Raw genomic sequence first — 21,219 nt, forward strand, 5'->3', positions numbered from 1 at the left:
TTTCTTAGTGGGAGAGCTGGCCTCAGGAAGGCAATTGCTTTCACAGAACAAAAAAGGATTAGAGAAGCCATTTAGTTTAAGTCCCTGATTTTATGGATGAGGAAACTGAGATCAGAGGTTAAATGACCGAACAATGGTCACATAGTTAGCAAATAACAGAGATGATTTCCAGGTCAGCATTCTATTCACTGTCCCATACTGCCTCTCTGAAAGCAATCAAGAAGATTAGCTACTAAGTCTTTAAGGGGTATTGATTTTCAATAATGGAAGACAGTTCCATGTCAGTAAAATCATAGATCTTTGAAGTGTTAAAGTAGAAAAGGATGAGAGGTAGTGATCTCTCCACCCTTCACACACACACATACTTTTGGAGGAGGAGGAGGAAGGAAAGGAGACACTGGGATCCCAAATGTTTTTAATTCTGTCAATTTCATTTTAAAATTTCACCAAAAGAGCTGATTGGAGTTGGTTTATCCAGTAAGTCTTTGAAGCTGGGCTATTAAGAGTATTTATCCCCATGTATGTATGGGTATACCTGTCTATGTATATATACATTTATATACACAAAGAGAAACAGAGAGACAAGAGACAAAGAAAGATAGACAGACAGAGACAGAGAAACAGAGGCAGAGGCAGACACACAGAGAGAAACAGAGAGATAGAGACAGAGAAACAGACAGAGAGAGAGAAAGAGAGGGAGAGGGAGGGGAGGAGAGAGAGAGACAGAGTCAGAGACAGAAAGACAGACAGACAGAGAGAAAGAGAGAGGGTGAGGGGAGAGAGACAGAGACAGAGAGAGAAAGAGAGAGAGAGAGAGAGAGAGAGAGAGAGAGAGAGAGAGATATCAGAGAGACAGAGAGAGAGTTTTTATATTTTAGAAGAAGCTATAAAGAAATGCCATTTAGGAAGGAAAATCATTCAGGCTTTGAGAGAAGATAGTAGTATTAATGTTAGATGTTGAGTTCAGCTGCAAGATGGAAAGATACACCTCTCAGACATAATCAGGCCTCAACTCAGTAGACTAAGAGGTTAAGCTTGGTGAATTCAAGCCATCATCTACCTCAGCTATGACACAGTGACTAGTGCTAGACATAGAGTTATGAAGATCTAAGTTGTAAACTCTTCCTAAACACCAAATTTTACTTAACCTCTCTCAGTTTCAATTAATTCATCCATAAAATAATAATAATAGTACCTACCTTATAGGGTTTTTATGAGGATCAAACAAGATGATACTTGTAAAGCACTTTGCAAATTTAAAAGCTAAAAATAAAGGGTATTTTCATCATCATCATTAACTTTATTATTTATAGGGGAACTCAGTTATCAAGTTCAGCAGCTTTAAAATGTTCTGTTTTTGTCTGTCATTTGTGATTTTAAAATATGAAAGGAATGATGGCTTTCCGAGACTTAGGGTAGTCCTGAAACTTCTTGAGATAGAACCTAGATGAAAGAAGAAACATAAATTAGTACTTTGGGCAAGTGATAGGCAAGAAATGAATAAAGGATGCTGATATTCTTCTCCCTCATGCAAAAGGGAGAGTAAAAGACATAATTAAGGCACTCTCTTTTATTCAGGAGTCATTCCATAATTAACTGTCACAAAATAATATGCTATAGAGGACCAGAGCACTGGATTTGGAATCAAAAGACCTGGATTTGAATCTAGGCTCTGCCATTTTCACTGACTATATGTCTCTGGAGAAATCATTTTGTGTCTCTAAATTTCAGTCTTCTCATCTATAAAATGAGAAGGTTGGATTGGATGAGGCTGAGCCTCAAGCTCTACTATCACAGCATCTACTAGGATTATTTAGGCCCTTATCTTCTGCTTTGTTGTACTACACTCTGACTCTTGACCATATGGCTACTTCTTATAAACCAAGCCAAACCAAAGAGAAGAGTTGATATCTACAAAAAAATTGTCAGTTTGTTCTAGGTCAGGTAGTCAATAGAGATAATCATGGCCCGTTATGGCAAAGATATTATCATAAAATTTATGAAAATTAAACCTGGGCATCTTCTCCTCATTCTTTCCTTTCTATTTCTCTCAGACAACAATAACTTTGTTTTCTCCTTCTTACAGCATTTAAAATCAACAAAAAACACATCTCAAACTTTTTCCACACTCTAACCAAATAACTAATAACTTACCTCTTTGAGATATCTGAATCTGAACAGGAATCAAAGTACTAAACAAAACCCATAAAGCCTTAATAGGTCATGGTTAGTGTTCTGGAAGTGGGGACATGGTTGGGGAACTACTTCCAAAGATTTCATTTCAGAGATATGTGATTTCATCTTTATGACTACCCCCTCCCTCAATTCAGATAACAGTCCCCTCTCTGTTTTAATACACATTTGTCATTAGTTGCTACAATTTAAGACAAAACATCTTCTGGTGCTGAAATTTTTGAAATTAATGAAATTGAGCTTCAAATAAAAGAAATATTATCATTGGACCTATACTTGAAGAGTCTCCAGATTGGTGGAACCTGCCACAGTTTATTTTCATTTCCATAGTTTTTTTGAGAGCTCAATGTCATCTCCATTCCATAAGGGGACCTGCGAGGAAGACTGATATTCTATGTCTAGAATATTAAGCAAAGTCTCACTATACTTAACAGTGGATTTTTCCTCTGTATTTTTAAATACACCTACTTTTATAACTTTTACTCTATAACTTGATTCTTTAACCTCTACTCCACTAACACTTGTTAGTTTAAAAGTCAAAACAAGTAGGTTCAAATCCCAGTACTACACATTACCTGAACAAATCATTCAGCCTTTCAGAGCTACACTTTTCTCATCTAGAAAATGAAGTTTATATTAAAAATCTAAGGTCCCTTTCAGCTTTAATTATCTTATTATTCTATAAGATTTAGATAAATTTCATTAGCCACAAGATAGACAGACTACACACACACACACACACACACACACACACACACACACAATGATATATGACTCCAGGAATCATACCTATTCTTTCCACAAGGTACTAATGAATAGTCTGACTAAAAATCTCAGATCTTCTTTGATACTTCCTAGTCGTAGTCATAAAGATGAAATCACATATCTCCCTGCCATACTGATCACTCTCTACCTTTTACCTCCATCCAGAACTGAAGGTCTCACCCCTGTGACCTTGAACTCCTATTGATGCATACTCATCTGATTAGGCCTGCTCTCAGACCTTCAACACCACTTTTTAGCTAGTTCTCTGTCATATCACCAAGTTCATGTACTAACCTACCAACCACCACCCCTGTTTCTAACTCTAGCTCTGAGATTAATACTACCATTTTCCATAAGAATGTGTTTGTCAATCACTTGTTCTATGATTCTGATAGTCATCCTATGACTTTCCCTGTCTAGAATATTCTTCTCTGCCCACCATTCCACTCTCTGTGTCATTTTCTCCTACTAGAAGGTAAGCCTCTTAGTAAGAGCAAGAACTGTCTTCCTTGCTTGTATTCCCAGTGCTCAGCATGGTTTTTGGAATAAATTAACCGCTTAACAAATGCTTTTTCATTCATTGAAATCACCCTTAAGTGCAACAAAACACAACTACAGAATCTGAGAGCTAGAAAGGGCTTCAAAGGTCTTCCAACTCAACTCATATATGAAGAAATAACTTAGTCCAGTCCATACCTAATCCTTCTATCTGTTGCTGCTGATTCTACCTATTAGGTCCAAATAAAACAATTCTATTCCTTTTTCCATGATATTCTTCAAAATCTTGAAGTCAAAGATTATGAACCACTAAAGTTTTTTCCTCACTAAACATTTCCATTTTTTTTTTCAGCCAGTGCTCAGACGGCATAAACTCAAAACCCTTCACATCCTGGTTATCCTTCAGCTTCAGAAGAGCTTTTCTAAGTTGTGACACTTAGAACTAAACACATTAATTCATATATGTTCCAGAGTCCAGTGAGACTGTTACCTGTCCAACACACCTAGTAGCACTTTGAACAAATATTTGATCAAGGAAAGCTTGGATTCAAAACCATTTGGTTTAGGATAATTTTGTTATTGAGTTATGTCCAACTCTTTGGGACTCCATTTGGAGTTTTCTTTGGAAAAGAGTTGGGAATGATTTGCCATTTCTTTCTGCAATTCATTTTATAGATGAAGAAATGAGACAAACAAGATTAAGTGACTTCCTCAGTCTCACACAGCTAGTAAGTGCCTGAGGCAAGATAGGAACTCTTCCTGATTCTAGGGCTAGTGCTCTATCCCCTGAGCCACCCCATTGTCCATGTGGATTTAACCTCACCTCAAAAAGATAGAGCTTTATCATACTGATCCAAATCTTTGTTATCCATATATTCAAAGAAATAAGAAAAACCTAGAAAGCCAAAATTTCCTCTCTTTGTCCTAAATCAAACCAAATAGTGACCTTCGAAAATTAAATAAGTACATTTGGGGGGGGGGAGAGGGGAGAGGGGAAGTTGTATAAAAGAAAACCTCTTCTCCTGGGGTTTACCTGTGATGCTCACGAGCTCGTTTTCCAAGAAAACATAGTGAGAAAAAGGCAAAGGCCAAACCTGGTAATGACCAGGTTGCCATGGCATAGCCAATCCATTCCACTATTTCACCAAAGTAGTTGGCTCCAGATATGTAAGTGAACAGTCCTCCTACATTTAGAAGATGCAAACATTCAAGTCAGCATAATGAGTTACCACTCTAATTAGTATCTTCCCTCCCCACCCCACCCTGCTTCAAATATACACTTATATGCTTAACATAGGTTTAAGCTGAGTCCTGTATAGAAATCCATGCATCAGTGTTTGGCTAGGACCCTTTTCTTTGAAGTCCACATCTCTTCTCTGATTTCTACTCTTTAAGGAGCACTTTTGAACCTAAAATCTAGCAGAGGCCAAGCTTTTTTTAATCCCCAGAGATCATATTTTTACCAAAAATAAATCCCACCTTTAATTGTTCTAAGACCTAGTTCTGGCTGAAGATAAGGAGTCTACTTCAAACCATCAGTCCCTTCCCAAAAAAAAGAGAATAACCATTTAGATAATACCTACTAAAGCCAGGTGCTTTACTAATATTTTCTCATTTGATCCTCAAAACAACTCTGGAAAGTAGGTGCTGTTATTACTCCCATTTTACATTTCAGAAAACTGAGGCAAAGAATAAGTGACTTGCCCAGTTAGTAAATGTCTGAGGAGATTCAAATTTAGATCATCCATCAGGCCACCAAGCTACCTCTATTTCAGTCTGCCTAAAGGCAGAATAAGAATCATAATTGTACACAATTATTGAACAAAACTTATTATTTCTCTCCTTTCTCAGTCTGAGAAAAAGGCAGTAGTCCAAAGCAGATGCTGAATTTGGAGTTAGTTAAACCTGGGTTGAAAACTTCCTCTAACACCAGGCTGTATGATAATGAACTAGCCAATTAATCTTGCTGAGCTTGTCTAGGGTGTAACAAAGCTATGAAATCACAGATCCTTAATATATTGATGTTTTTGTTTCTGCCATCTACTCCTTCTGCCTCCAACAATTTTTATGATTTTTGTTAATCATGCATAGAACTGTAGATTAGTGTCCATGGAAATTGATCTGGACTTTATTCAAAATCATTCTATATCAAAGGATAACTTAACCTTTTCCCAATGAAGCGTGTGCATGTACACACATACACATAGACACAAACAGAGACACAAAAGCAGATATACACACAGAGAGACATGCATACAATGTTAGAAGTAAAGGATCCATATAATCAAAATTACTCAAAGTAAAAAATTTGCTAAAACAAACAAAAAATATAAACAAAGTGGGTGGTCATTCATTGGGAAAGAATTGGACAAATTGTGATAGTAATCTATGTATTTGAATATACCTACACTATAAAAAATAACAAATATAAAGTATTCATTTTCTCAATTAAGTTAATGTATATAAACTAGTTTGCAAACCTCAAAGAGCTACTTTAATGTTAGCTATTATTTATTATTCAGGAAAAATGGAAATACTTGCTTGAACTAAGAAAACAATAAACACAATGACTAATACAATATAAATGAAAACAACAACGAAAGGCATCAGAACTCTGTTCAATAGGAAAGCCTATTTTAATTCCAGGTCCCTGAGAATGAAACATAATTCCCTCCTCTCCTCAGAGAAGTGATGGACTACAGGTGTAGAACAAGGCCTTCACTGCCAGATAATATCAATGTTTTGGTTTGGTTTGCTTGATACTTTGCTACAAGGAAGGGCTCTAAGGAGATAGGGCTATTATTGGGAAGTAGCAATAGCATTTTCAAAAGTGCATTAATAAATATACTATATAAATAGATGCATATATGATATGAAAACATGTATACATAAAAATGTATATGTATTCTAATCTGAAAATATAGATGATTCTAGATAACAGTTAAGATAAATATAACTGTGGGTATAAATATAGGTTTAGATATGGATTTTTTCCATGGAGTAATATATTCTTTGAGAGACATAGAAAAGAAAGAAGCAGCATTAGCCTGATACCCTAGAAAATTTTGTCTAATAGCTTGGCATTATGAGAACTTTCCTGCCTCCTTTGTGGAGTTTATTCTGTCCTGCTTTAATTTCCCTCTCTATCATTAATTTTCTGCAGGACTGTGATGAAGATGTCTCTTTGATAACCTAATTTATAAGTACAATAAAGCTAAGCTGCAAAAGAGTTTTCACAGTATTTCACAATGTGTTAAATACTTTACCCATTAACCAGAAAAGTACAGGATACAAGCATTATTATCCCCATTTCAAGGGAAACTGAGATACATGGGAAATTCAGGCTGATAAGATAACTTGACCATGGTTATAAAGCTGGACTTTGCCTGAAGTCAGTCCTGGACTCAGGTCTTCTGATCCTAAGACCGACTATTCTGTGACTCCAGTGCTGTCCTACAAAATTATTTCAGACCTCCTCTCCTATTCCTTTCTCTCCCATGAAGACTCAAAACCTTCAAAGAAATCCATTACAAAATAGCAGCCCAGCTAGTCATATAGTTATTAAAATACAAGACATTCAAGTTATGAAAATAAATTTCAACATGAAAAGTCAAAACATCATTCGTACTATTTTGACATTTATAGTGCCCTGCTGGAAGAAAATTTGATCTATGAAAGTTTAATGTAAAAAAATGACTTTACCCTCCCTCTACAGTAATTATGCTTCTATTGATTTTAAATGTTTGGTTTTCTCTTGGAAGAAGACTTACTATATTCCTGTTATCAAAGTATAATGTGGAAATATGCTTGAATTCCAGCTGAAACTAAAAATCAACTAACAATTTAAACTCAGAGTAGCCTACACACAAGTTTTCTGCTGGGTCCAAGACTGGAAAGTTGTACCCCAAACAGACTTTTCTTTCTGGAATGATGATAAAGGACACTTGTGTTCAAATTCTCCTCTAATGATAAATACCACCTTTTGGAATCTATCCATTTATAGATTTTTCTGGGGTTTTTTTCCTTGTCTTTGACTCTCTCTCAAATTTCATATTCAATTAATTAACAGGTCCTATAGTTTCCATCTCTGCAAATCCAGTTTTAGATCCATACTAGTTATGTGATCCTAGGAAGTCTAGGATCTACAAAATTAAGATTATAGTAGCAACTACCTCATGGGATTGTTGTAAGGATTAAAGGTTGTTATTTTCAACATAGTCTGACAATACATGTAGTATTTTATATCCATAGTCCCCTGTCTCTGGATAGAGAGAGGGAAGTACAATGTGTCATCTTTATTTGAGAACAGGTTTGAGATGATACCTTTTGGTTTCATTTTGCTATTTTCATTTATACTCTTGTGGTCCTTGGGTATATTGTTTTTTTTTTCCTGATTCTGCCTACTTTATTCTGCATCAATTCATTTAGCTAATCATAATAAGAGCTAATATGCATATAATGCTAATTCTTTGCCAGGCTCTATGCTAAGCATTTTACAGTGATAACAATCTTTGATTCTCACAACAACTCTGCTATTTTTCTATTATCTTTGTGACACCACGGCTAGTATTCTATTCCTTGTGCGGCCCAGATGTCCATTGTTGCCCATGTAATTCTTCCTATGTTGCTCTCACTTTTTCATAGTCTTCATTTTTTATAGCAAAATCATAATCTATTACATTCATGTGCCATGTTGTATTTAGCTATTCCTCAGATCCTAGGCATTTATTTTGTTTCCTGAGGGTGTATTTTTTTTACTTGTCCTACTAAAAACTATTGCTATAAATATTTTGGTGTATATGAAACTTTTTTCCCTATCTTTGACTTTGTGTGTGTGTATACATAATATATATGTATGTGTATATGTGTATGAATACACACACACACACACACACACACACACACCTATCAGTAGATTTTTTGAGTCAAACGGTAAGGATATTTTAGTCATTTTTTTTAGCACAATTCCAAATTGCCTTCTAGAATCATTAAATAGATTTTTAACTCCACCAATATCATATCAGAGCATCTGCCTTTCTACAACTATTTCAAAATAATTTATCATCTTTTGTCATTTTTGTCAATGTTCTGGAAGTGAGGTAAAATCTCAGATTTATTTTGATTTGAATCTTTCATTACTACTGATTTGGAACAATCTTTCATATAGCTATTAACAGTCTGCTATTTTTCTTTTGAGAAACATTTGTTTAAATCCTTTGGCCATGTATAAATTGGGGAATGACTAGGTTTTGAATGTTTCTGTTTGTCCCTGGGTATCATGGATTTTAGACCTTTATCCATTGATTTTGTATGTGAGGAAAAAGGCTTTTCAATTTCGTGTGATAGAAATTGACTAATTTATCTTTGATAATCATCTCTACCCCTCATCAAACTGATGCTGAGTGAAATGAGCAGGACCAGGAGATCATTCTATACTTCAATAACAATACTATATGATGATCAATTCTGATGGACATGGCCCTCTTCAACAATGAAATGAACCAAATCAGTTCCAATAGAGCAGTAATGAACTGAACCAGCTACACCCAGCGGAAGAACTCTGGGAGGTGACTATGAACCACTACATAGAACTCTTGATCTCTCTATTTTTGTCCACCTGCATTTTTTATTTCCTTCACAGGCTAATTGTATACTATTTCAAAGTCCGATTCTTTTTGCATAGCAAAATAACTGTTTGGACATGTATACATATATTGTATTTAATTTATACTTTAACATATTTAACATGTATTGGTCAACCTGACATCTGGGGGAGAGGGTGGGGAGGAGGGGAAAAGTTGTAACAAAAAAATTGCAAAAGGTTTTGCAATTGTCAATGCTGAAAAATTACCCATGCATATATCTTGTAAATAAAAAGCTATAAAAAAAAAGAAATGGGGGAAGAGGATAGAGGATATGGATCCTAAGAATTCTTGTTATAGTGGAAGATGCATTAATCTGAAACCTTTCATTTTGCCATCTTTGCCAAGTCTCTCCATTTATTTTTATAAACATTGTTTTATAATTATATTTTTATAAAAATAAAAGAATTCTCTCCCTACTCATTGCTGTGAACTGTGCTTAATTTTGTTTTCTTCTTAATCTTATTTTTTTCAAATGTCTTTAATATTTAAATTTAATCAATTTAAGTTTATTGTAATATATGATATAATATGCTAATTAATTAACTTTTTCAACAAATGTTTATTAAGCATCTATTATGTACTACTCACCATGCTAGGCATTGAGTTGGAATTATAAGGGAAGACAAAGATGACTAAGATAGTCCTGGCCTTCAAGGTGTTCAAAAGTGTCATAGGAGATATGGATATAAATAAATATAAAATAAGTTAGAACATGATAAGGAAATAGTAATAGACTTTCAGATATAGAAGAATGTTTTGGATCTGATGAAATAAGGCAATGATGAGAAGGAGCAGAGTAAGACTAGGAGAATTAAGAGGATATTGTGTAACTAAGATTCTCTCCTCCTACAATCCAGTTTTAATGTACTAAGGGGTCTTTGGGTATAATCACAATAACTAATATGAGATACAGTAACGTTTAATGGATAGAGAGAACTAGGAGGATCAGGGCCTACCTTTGTTACATGCTGGTCATGTAACCCTGAAAAAATCCTCTTAATGACCTAGGCAAATAATTAAAATTTTAAGAAACAGAAAAGATGCCAACTTGCATAGGTAGAAGGGATTTCCTCACTTAAGTAGTACCTTTACCAATGAAATCCTAGGTCTCATGCCTCTTCTTAAATATGTATACATTGTCTTCCCTCAATATAACATAAACTCCCTAAAGTAAGGATTGTTTCATTTTTTGTCTTTATATTCCCAGCACCTAATACATTGTAGTTAACTAAATTCATGTTAATTGGTTCATTATTCCAAAGCACTTTACATGCAATATCTCATTCAATTCTTACAACATCCTAATTAGGAAGTTGATGCTATTTTCTTCATTTTACACATAAGGAACTGAGGCCTGGTGACTTCATATTTCAATTGATCTGACTCTTTCTGATCCTATTTGGGATTTTTTTTGGCAAAGATATATAAGTGGTTTGCTATTTCCTTGTCTTGCTCATTTTACAGATGAGGAACTAAGGCAAATAGGGGTAAGTGATGTGTCTGGGATCACACAGCTAATAAGTGTGTGAGGCTGCATGGTTTTTTTTTTAAGTTTTATTTGTCATTTTTATTTTTTTATTTCCTATTTATCTATTTCTATTCTAATTTTAATATCGTCTTTTGTACTTATTTTGGGTTTGTTCATTTATTTTTCTAGTTTTTTATAATGCATATTCAGTTAATCTCTTTTTCTATATTCTTTTTTTTTATTAAAGCCTAAATAATAGTATTTTCCCTCACATACACAAGAAAATTTTAAGAATTCATTTTTACAAGATTTTAAGTTCCAAATTTCTTTCTCTCTCTTTCCTTCTTCTGAAGATATGCAGTTTTATCTAGTTTATACATATGCTATCATATAAAATATATCTTCTTATTAATCACAGTTGCAAAAGAAGAAAGAGATCCAAGGAGAGAAAAACCATGAGAAAGAGTATAGTAAGTATAAAAGTACAGACTTTAGTCTGTAGTCAGAGTCCATCAATTCTTTCGCTCTCTCTCTTTTCTCTCTCTCTCTCTCTCTCTCTCTCTCTCTCTCTCTCTTCTCGCTCTCTCTCTTTTCTCTCTCTCTCTCTCTCTCTCTCTCTCTCTCTCTCTCTCTCTCTCTCTCTTTCTCTCTCTCTCTCTCCAGAAGCAATTGGGGCTAAGTGACTTGCCCAGGGTCACACAGCTAGGAAGTGTTAAGGTAAGTGTCTGAGGTCACCTTTGAACTCAGGTCTTCTTGACTTCAGGGCTGGTGCTCTATTCAACTATAGTTGCCCGGTCCATCAATTCTTTAACTGGTTATGGATACATCATTTTCCTTTCTGACTTCTTTGACCTTGTCTTGGATCTTTATGTTGCTGAGAAGAGCTGGGTCAATCATAGTTGATCATTATATAATAATATTATATACAATGTTTTCCTGGTTCTACTCATTTCTTCTTATTTCAGTTCATCCAGATCTTTCCAGGTTTTTCCAACATACACCTGTGCATCATTTTTAATTGCACAATAGTATTCCATTACATTCACATGCCATAACTTATTCAACCATTCCCCAAATAATGGACATCCCCTCAATTTTTAATATTTTACTACCCTAAAAAAACTGCTATAAATATTTTTGCACTGATAGGTCCTTTTCCTTTTTTTATGATTTCTTTGGGATACAGACCTTCCAATGTATTGATAGGTCAAAGGATTTGCAAGTTTTGCCTCTGGGCATAGTTCATAACTCTACCAACAATGCATCAGTATCCCAATTTTCTCATATCCTCTACAACATTTATCACTTTTCTTTTTTGTCACATGGGCCTATCTGATAGGTATAATGTGGTATCTCAGATTTGTTTTAATATGTATTTCTCTAATCAAAAGTGATTTAGATCACTTTTTCATATGCCCATAAATAGCATTCATCTTCATTGGAAAACTGCTAGTTTATATCCTTTGACCATTTATCAGTTGAGGAATGGCATATTCTTATAAAGTTGATTCAATTCTCTCTATATTTTAGAAATGAGGTCTTTATCAGAGACACTTGGTATAAAGATTTTTTTCCCAGCTTTCTGCTTTCCTTCTAATAGTGGTTGCATTAGTTTTGTATACTTATATAGTTATAGATCCAATCTTTCTTGTGCATCAAGATAACTGTAAACATATGTATATATACATTGGATTTGACATATATTTTAACATGTTTAACATGTATTGGACTACCTGCCATCTTGGGGAGGGGATGGGGAGAAGGAGGGAAAAATTTGGAACAGAAGGTTTTACAAGGGTCAATGTTGAAAGAAATTACCCAAGTGTAAGCTTTTTTAATAAAAAGCTATAATAATTTTAAAAAGAAAGAAAAATCAGATCTAGAAAGAAAAAAAACCTGAGAAGGAAAACAAACTGCAAGTAAACATCAACAGAAAGCATGAAAATGCTATGTTGTGGTCCACACTCAGTTCCCACAGGCCTCTCTCTGGGTGTAGATGGTTTTCTTCATCCCTGAACAATTGGAACTGGTTTGAATCAACTCATTGTTGAAGAGAGTTATGTCCATCAGAATTGATCATAGTCTTGTTGCTGGGTATAATGATCTCCTGGTTCTGTTCATTTCACTTAGCATCAGTTCATGTAAGTCTCTCCAAGCCTCTCTGAAATCATCCTGTTGATCATTTCTTACAGAACAATAATATTCCATAATATTCATAGATATGAATCTATTGATTCATATAAAATAATTTATTTAGCTATTCTCCAATTGATGGACATCAATTCAGTTTCTAGTTTCTTGCCACTACAAAAAGGGCTGCCACAAATATTTTTGCACATGTGGATCTCTTTCCCTCCTTTAAGATCTTTTTGGAATATAAGGCCAGTAGAAACACTGGATCAAAGGATATGCACAGTTTGATAACTTTCTGAACATAGTTCTAAATTGCTCTGTTTACAACTCCACCAACAATGTATTAGTGTCCTAGTTTTCCCACATCCCTCCAACAATCATCATTCTCTTTTCCTGTCATCTTAGCCAATCTGAGAGGTGTGCAGTGGTATCTCAGAGTTGTTTAATTTTCATTTCTCTGATCAATAAGTGATTTAGAGCACCTTTTCATATGACTAGAAATAGTTTCAATTTCTTCATCTTAAAATTGTCTGTTCATATCCTTTGACCATTTATTAATTGGAGAATGGCTTGAATTCTCATAAATTTGAGCCAATCTTCTATATATTTTAGAAATGAGGCCTTTATCAGAACTTTTGAATGTAAAAATGTTTTCTCAGTTTATTGCTTCCCTTCTAATCTTGTCAGCATTAGTTTTGTTTGTACAAAAACTTTTTAACTTAATATAATCAAATTGATCTATTTTGTAATCAATAATGATCTCTCTAGTTCTTTGGCCACAAATTCCTTCCTCCTCCACAAATCTGAAAGGTAAACCATCTTATTATGTTCTTTTAATTTGTTTATAATATCATTCTTAATGTCTAGATCATAAACCCATTTCAACCTTATCTTGGCATATGGTGTTAGGTATGGATCAGTTCCTAGTTTCTGCCATACAAGTTTACAATTTTCCCAGCAGTTTTTGTCAGATAGTGAATTCTTATCCCCGAAACTGGGGTCTTGGGGTTTGTCAAATACTAGATTACTACAGTCATTGACTATTTTGTCCTGTGAAACTAACCTCTTCCACTGATCAACTACTCTGTTTCTTAGCCAGTAACAAATGGTTTTCATGACTGCTGCTTTATAATATAGTTTTAGATCTGGGACAGCTAGGCCACCTTCATTTGCTTTTTTTTTCATTAATTCCCTTGAAATTCTTTATCTTTTGTTCTTCCAGATGAATTTTGTTGTTATTTTTTCTAGGTGAATAAATTGTTTCTTGAGAGTTTGATTGGTATAGCACTAAATAAATAGATTAGTTTAGGTACTATTGTCATCTTTATTGGCAAATTAGAATTAAATGGAATTTCTCTATCTCTTGCTACTTGGCTTTGTTGGTCTTCTAAAGAAATGCTTATGATTTATGTGGGTTTATCTTATATCCTGCAACTTTGCTAAAGTTGTTAATAATTTCAAGTACTATTTTAGTTGATGTTCTATGGTTCTCTAAATATATGATCATATCTGAAAATAGTGATAATTTTATTTTCTCTTTATCTATTCTTCTTCCTTTGGTTTCTTTTTTCTTCTATTGCAAAGCTAACATTTCTAGTACTATAATGAATAATAGTGGTGATAATGAGCATTCTTGCTTCACCCCTGATCTTATTGAGAAGGTTTCTAGTTTATCCCCATTATAGAAACTGCTTGCTATGGTTTAGATAGATATGCCTTAATTTTGAGAAATGCTCTCTTTATTCTTATATTCTCTAGTGTTTTTAATAGGAATGAATACTATATTTTGTCAAAAGCTTTTTCAGTATCTATTGAGATAGTTATATAATTTCTGTTGGTTTTCTTATTGCTATGGTCAGTTATTTTGATATTTTTCTAATATTGAACCAAACCTACATTTTTGCTGTAATTACCTTGCATTAACAAAGTAATTTTGTTCAAAATTTTTGCATCAATATTTATTAGTGAAATTGGCTTATAATTTTTTTATGTTTTAGATCTTTCTGGTTTAGGTATCAATACCATATTTGTTTCATAAAAGTAGTTTGGTAGGGCTACTTCTTTTCCAATTTTTTCAAATAGTTTATATAGTACAGAAATTAATTGTTTTTTAAATATTTGGTAGAATTCACTCATGAACCCATATGGCCCTGGGGTCTTTTTTTTCTAAGGAATTAATAGTTTCTTCAATTTCTTTTTCCAAGATGGAATTATTGAGGTTTTCTATTTCCTGTTCAATTAATCTAGGCAATTTATATTTTTGTAAATAGTTGATTTCACTCAGATTGTTAGATTTATTGGCATATAATTGGGCAAATTGTTTCATTTCTTTCTTGTTTATTTTTTGGTTGGATTTGTTGAATTCTAAGAGAAGAAAGCTGAGGTCCTCTCCTCCCACCCCAGTATTGTTTTTCTATTTCTTCCTGTAACTGACGTATATTCTCCTGTAAGAATTTAGGTGCTATGTTACTTGGTCCCTATCTATTTAGTATTAATATTGCTTCATTGTCTATGGTAACTTTTAGCAAAATGTAGTTTCCTTCCTTATCTTATTTAATTAGGTTTAGTTTTGCTTTTTCTTTGTCTGAGTTAAAGATTGTTATCCCTCCTTTTTTTTTTTTACTTCAGTTGAAGTATAATAAATATTGCTTCAGCCCTTTGCCTTTACTTTGTATATGTCCCTTTGCTTCGAGTGTGTTTCTTGCAAACTACATGTAAGATTCTGTTTTTTGATCCACTCTGCTATCCACTTCTGTTTTATGAGAGAATTCATCCCATTCACATTCACAATTATACTTCCTAACTGTGTATTTCTCTCCATTTTATTTTTACTCCTATCTGTTCTCTTTTCTTCCTTCCTTCTTCTCTTTTTTCTTTTTCCTTTCCTTTCTTTCCTTCCGTCCTTCCTTCCTTCCTTTCTGGCTCCCTCCTTCCTTCCTTCCTTCCTTCCTTCTTTCTTTCCTTCCTTCCTTCCTTCCTTCCTTCCTTCCTCTGTCCACATAGGGTATCATACCCTTACCTACAGATGCACTTAAAAACATTTTTTCCCTCTTTGGCACCTTTTAAACCTTCCCAAGATATCTTGATATTTACTGGTTAGATTACTTTCTTAAGGACCAGGCCTTAAACCAAAACCAATCTGATTCTAAATAGGTCATAGTCCAAGCTCCATTTGGTCATAGTTTAGATCTAATTGACTCATTTTGAATTAAATAGCAGTCATTATTTCTGCTTTGGTCGGAAACTCTGAGGTCTTCCCCTCCCAGATTAAGACACTTAATAGATGCTTGTTGAACAACTAACTTGCTGATAATTAACCAATTAATTAATTAATATGTGACTCTCAAAAAACACAAGAATAAGGACAGGAAAAAATGATCATTTTTACCTTGTGGAATCTTATAGGAGGTTTCTCCAGGCTTTCTGAGGTGGCGTAGTAAATAATCACTGTGAATATTGATTGTCATTCCCAAGAAAAATAAAAAGATACCTAGACAAAAATAATAAATAGTAGATAGGTGAAATTTAAGCTGTCCTGATCGTTACACTTGTGTACATTAAATAATTACAGAAAAATATTTAAATACTGGTTGGTCTCCATAGCCAGAATCCAACCCAGAGTACAGCAAGTCAGGGCTACTTGCTACAGCAAGTTCAGTAGTCCTGTTCAGTGATATCAGGAGATATTACAAATATCTCCTATGGGAGTATCAGCTATACCAATATAAGTTTAAAATATTTTGGAAAACAGGTTAGTTTGGGAAATGCCAAAGTAGGGATGAGCCTCCTTGAGCTGACACTACAAACCACAAACATTTTCAACTTCACTTCTTCTAATAACCCTCACTCTGCTAATATAAGGGAAAGCTTCATCAGGCTGTGAGACAGTTTAACAAAAACAACCAAATCTACATACACTCACAATACTGGTATACCATTGCATGTCAGTAAACAGAAGAATGGAAAGAGATTTGAAAAGGTAGAGAATCATCTGCATTTCCTTCCAGTCTTCACCACAAATAATGTCAGAAGACGTTTTCAAATCTCCCCTATATGACACTGGGCAAGTTGTTCCATAGGTATAGGTCTCAATTAATCATCTATAAAATGGTGAGATTGAACTAGATAAACTTGTAAGACTCTTTCTATCTTTAAAAATATAACTCCATGATCCTAAGTTGTATTGGGGTAAGAATCAGGTCACCTTTGTGACCTCAGGGCAGTCATCTAAATCTGTGACATGAAGAACTTGGATAAAATTCTCTCAAAGCCATTTCCATATCTAAATTACAATGCCATGATTTTCAGACAATCCTCAAAACAATATTTTTATCCAATTCCTAGTATCTATCAGACAATAATAGTTTGTGCCCTCCCTCTCATCATATTCACCCACTCTGCTAAACTTTGCCAGAAACTAAAGTATACCACTATTATGCCTACCGCCATGAACTTCATGATGCCTACAAATCCTTGCTCCAATAAGTGTGAAGTGATATTTGAGCCAGACTTTAATATAACTTCCAATATGAACAGATTTCTCAGAGATTTAGATGGTAACTCTCTTATTTAAATGGACCTGTGATCTCATCAATGTGTGTGTTCAATTCAGTACCTGCCAATCCTATGTGATAATTGTCTAAATGCAGCTGTAGTTGCAGCTTATCCATGGGGATAAGTGGATCACTGCTTTAGCTCACTTTCTCTTGACATCATAAAAATATCAATGAAATACATAGGCTATACATATATTATGCCTCATTCTTGCCTTATGATCAACCATCTTCTTTTTTCTCATTTGAAATCAAGTGGATGAAGAATATTACATACCAATACTGATATGAAGTTCAATGGGCAAATCTATAGAAAGCATCCATTAGCATATATACTGCCATTAGTACATAGATATGTACATATCTCTTTATATATAGATGTAAAGATATGTAGATATTTTTATGTATACATACACATACACACACACACACACACACACACACACATATATATATATATATATATATATATATATATATATACATTTATGCCCTAACTTATATGTATATGTGTATATTCTGATAGGTGAGATCTCCAACTCCAAATGGCATTCATTATCTACTTGGTTTATGTATACAAATGGAGGTGTAGCTAGATAGGTAGAGAAACAAAAAAGAAAAGAAAGGAAAGAAAGCAGGAAGAAGGAGGAAAATAAAAGAAACAAGAAATGAGAGAGAGACAGAAGAGAGAAAGAGAAAGACAAGAGAGACAGAAGAGAGAGAAAAGAAACAAAAAGAGAGAAGAGAGAAAGAAGAGAAAAGAGAGAGAAAGGAGCGAGAGAGAAGAGAGATAGAAGAGAGAGAAGAGAAACAGAAGAGAGAGAGAGGAGAGAGACAGCGACAGAGACCCATTCAGAGACAGAGATAGAGAACATGGATAACAAGTTCAGTCCTTACAAGTAGGCAATGAATGCGGCTGATGGAATTCTCCACATGAGAGTCTGAGGCAATTACTTCTGAGTCTACATGATGACAGTGTAATAGAAGTACATTGGAAAGATTTTAGAGTATATGTAGATATTTTGTAACTAGTTCCAACCTACTTACTAAGTAATGAAGAGAGGCTTTTTTGATTCACTGCTGAGAGGGAACTAGAGGTATGTTCAAAACATACTAGCATTGCAACCATGGCTCATAGAAACCAGACCAGAGTACTTGTTATTATATATGTATGTGTGTATATGTATGTTTACACATATTTATGTGTATATTTGTATGTGTATATACATATTTTTGTGTATATTATATAATATATTATATAGAAATGATATATTTAGAGCTATCTCTATAACGATATCCTTATATATAGTTTTATATGTATAACTCTATTTTTATATAGTTATATAAACTATATATAGTTTCTATATATACTACATATAATATATATAATATAAAAATATAGTTATAAAGATATATCTGTAGAAATATGATTATTAAAATAAAATATGGGGAGATAGCTATCTAAAGCTATATAGGTATCAATATCTCAAGAAGTAATAGTATTTTATAGTGTTATTTTAAATATAGATATAGATACATATCTGTAAGATAAAATGTAGATAATATATAGAGAGAATCTATAACATGGATATTGATATTTATAGCAGATATAAATAACTCCTTATATCTATAATATTTCTATACAATATTTGTATTCTATACAAATTGTATACAAATATACAATGAGTAGGCATCATAAAGTTCATGGCAATAGGCATGCTAGTGGCATACTTTAGTTTCTGCCAAAGTTTAGCATGGTGAGTGAATATGCTGAGAGGGAGGGCACAAATATAATATACAAATATTATATATAATATACAATATATCTATAATATTTCTATATAATTTCTATACAAATATAGCTATAATATAAAGATAGTTATCCATATAATATAAATGTAGTTATCTATCATATAGATAGATCTCAATATTTGTCTATATAGCCCCATCTGAGGCTATTATGTATCTATACATGGATATTTTAGACAGATACTGCAAATGAATCACAGCTTGGGCACATAATTGAATAGAAAGAGAAGAGCAGCTGAATCAGTTTGGGGAACTGGCAAAATTCTGTTTCCAACCTCCAACTTCTACCAGAAAAAAAGTCCATCTTTTTAACAGACTATTTCTTTTGCATTTTAATGGCTACAAGTTATGGATCATCACAGTCTTCAAAGAACTAAAAAAGCAGGGGAACTTGGAAGTGAATGGATTATTGGTGCATGGTGGCCATGATCAGGAAGAAGTATGTGACAAATAATGAATTACAAAGGGGAATTGAAGTAAAGTTAGTAATTACCTGAAGTAAACCGGACATCAGTGAACCATTCATCAGGGTATTCAGCACAGTAAATTAAATAGTGTCCTTGAAGGAAGCCATTCACGGTACAGAAAATAAGGCCTGGAAAAAGTAGTTTGAGTGGAAAAGGACTTCCTCTGGTGAGAAGGCTGTAAATGAATGTTCTAGAGAAAATTTAAAAAGAAAAACAAAAACATGTTTAAAAAACAAATAAAAAAGTCAAAGCAATCAGATAAAGTTTCAATTGCCACTTTCTATATGAAACCTTCATATACAGAGATAATCTCTCCATTAAGTAAAATGGTAAGTGAGAAGGTTTTCAAGCACTGTTGTTGAGCCATACCAGTTCTTCCAACTCTTTATGACCCATTTGTGGTTTTCTTGGCAAAAATACTGGGGTGGTTTGCCATTTCCTTTTCCATCTAATATTACAGCTAAGGAAAAACTGAAGTAGAGTTAAGTGACTTGCCCAGGGTCACACAGACAGTATCTAAGACTGGATTTGAATTCAAATTTTCCTGATTCTAGGCTTAGCATTCTATCCATTGAACCATCTAGTTGTCCCTATCAAGTCATAAAATGTTATCTAAATGTAAGCTATCATTATCTGCTCTCTTAAAATTTTATGATTTTCATGTATTTATTATATTGTAATTTATAGTATGAAGATCTGTGTATGGGTCTTCTAGATTATAACCTACTTGAGAGAGATTTTTATATCTTCTCTGAAGATTAGCACAGTGTATTACAATTAATAAGTACTTTTAAATATTTATTTAATTTAACTCACTTATATCACTTCCCCTCTTATAAAGAGTCTTTTCTAAATGGCACACTAGTTTCCTTTAGGTGGAGCTATGAATAAATGGAGAGGGAGAGAGATTGGTATTATTCTAATTGTTGTATTCTACAACATCATAGCTTTTGACCCAGAGATCCTGCATAGACAAAAACCCTAAAGAGATCAAAAGTTAAAAGAAAGGTCCTTCTCTACCAAAATATCGGTAACAGTACTGCTTGTAATAATAAAGAATTGAAAATAAAACAGATGCCCACTGACTGAGGGACTAGCTAAACAAGCAATAGTATAAGAACATAATAGAAAATTATTACTATTTTACAGGAAATAGTTAATAAGAATGAATAAAGAAGCCTAGAACTCCCTGTAGGGGGTAATACAAAGTGAAGTAATGACAATCAGGAAAACAATCAACACAGTGACTACAGCAATACAAATAGAAAGAACAACAACAAAAATAGAAACACAAGCATAATGATGACCAAGCTTGACTCCAAAAAAGAGACAGTAGAATGTTCTGTTTGAGACTATAGATGTGGAACACACATTGACAGATTGATTAGTTTTACTAAACATCTTAAAATAATATTTCTTTTATTATTTTTTACTATAAAAGATGGCTCCTTAAGTGGAAGCAAAGAAGGAGAGAAGTATATTGAGAAATGAAAGTGGTATAAATAAAGATCAATAAAATGATCAAGATAAAGACAAAAATAAAATAACTTTTTTTACAAAATGTAGAAAAATACCAGTAACTCATAAATTGCACACTTTTAGATCTCACACAATTTCAAAACTTCATATTTCATATTGTTTTATAGATCTGACAAAGTACTTTCCTGAGACAAAATGTGTGATGAGAA

General features: G+C 33.5%; 1 protein-coding gene across 1 annotated transcript in view; it reads right to left on the bottom strand.

Moving 5' to 3' along the window:
- Window positions 1-1,279: 1,279 nt before the first annotated feature.
- The window catches only part of SRD5A2 (steroid 5 alpha-reductase 2), a 79,230-nt gene continuing 59,290 nt past the window's right edge, over window positions 1,280-21,219 (bottom strand). The window contains exons 4-7 of the mRNA XM_003757827.3: window positions 19,558-19,721; window positions 16,091-16,192; window positions 4,490-4,640; window positions 1,280-1,443 (exon numbers count right to left, since the gene is read on the bottom strand). Coding sequence (XP_003757875.2) covers window positions 1,377-1,443; window positions 4,490-4,640; window positions 16,091-16,192; window positions 19,558-19,721 — 484 coding nt within the window. The 3' untranslated portion in view covers window positions 1,280-1,376. The remainder of the gene's footprint in view (window positions 1,444-4,489; window positions 4,641-16,090; window positions 16,193-19,557; window positions 19,722-21,219) is intronic.

The sequence above is a fragment of the Sarcophilus harrisii genome, chromosome 2 (genome assembly GCF_902635505.1).
Source record: "Sarcophilus harrisii chromosome 2, mSarHar1.11, whole genome shotgun sequence".
In the NCBI taxonomy this organism is placed as follows: Eukaryota; Metazoa; Chordata; class Mammalia; order Dasyuromorphia; family Dasyuridae; genus Sarcophilus; species Sarcophilus harrisii.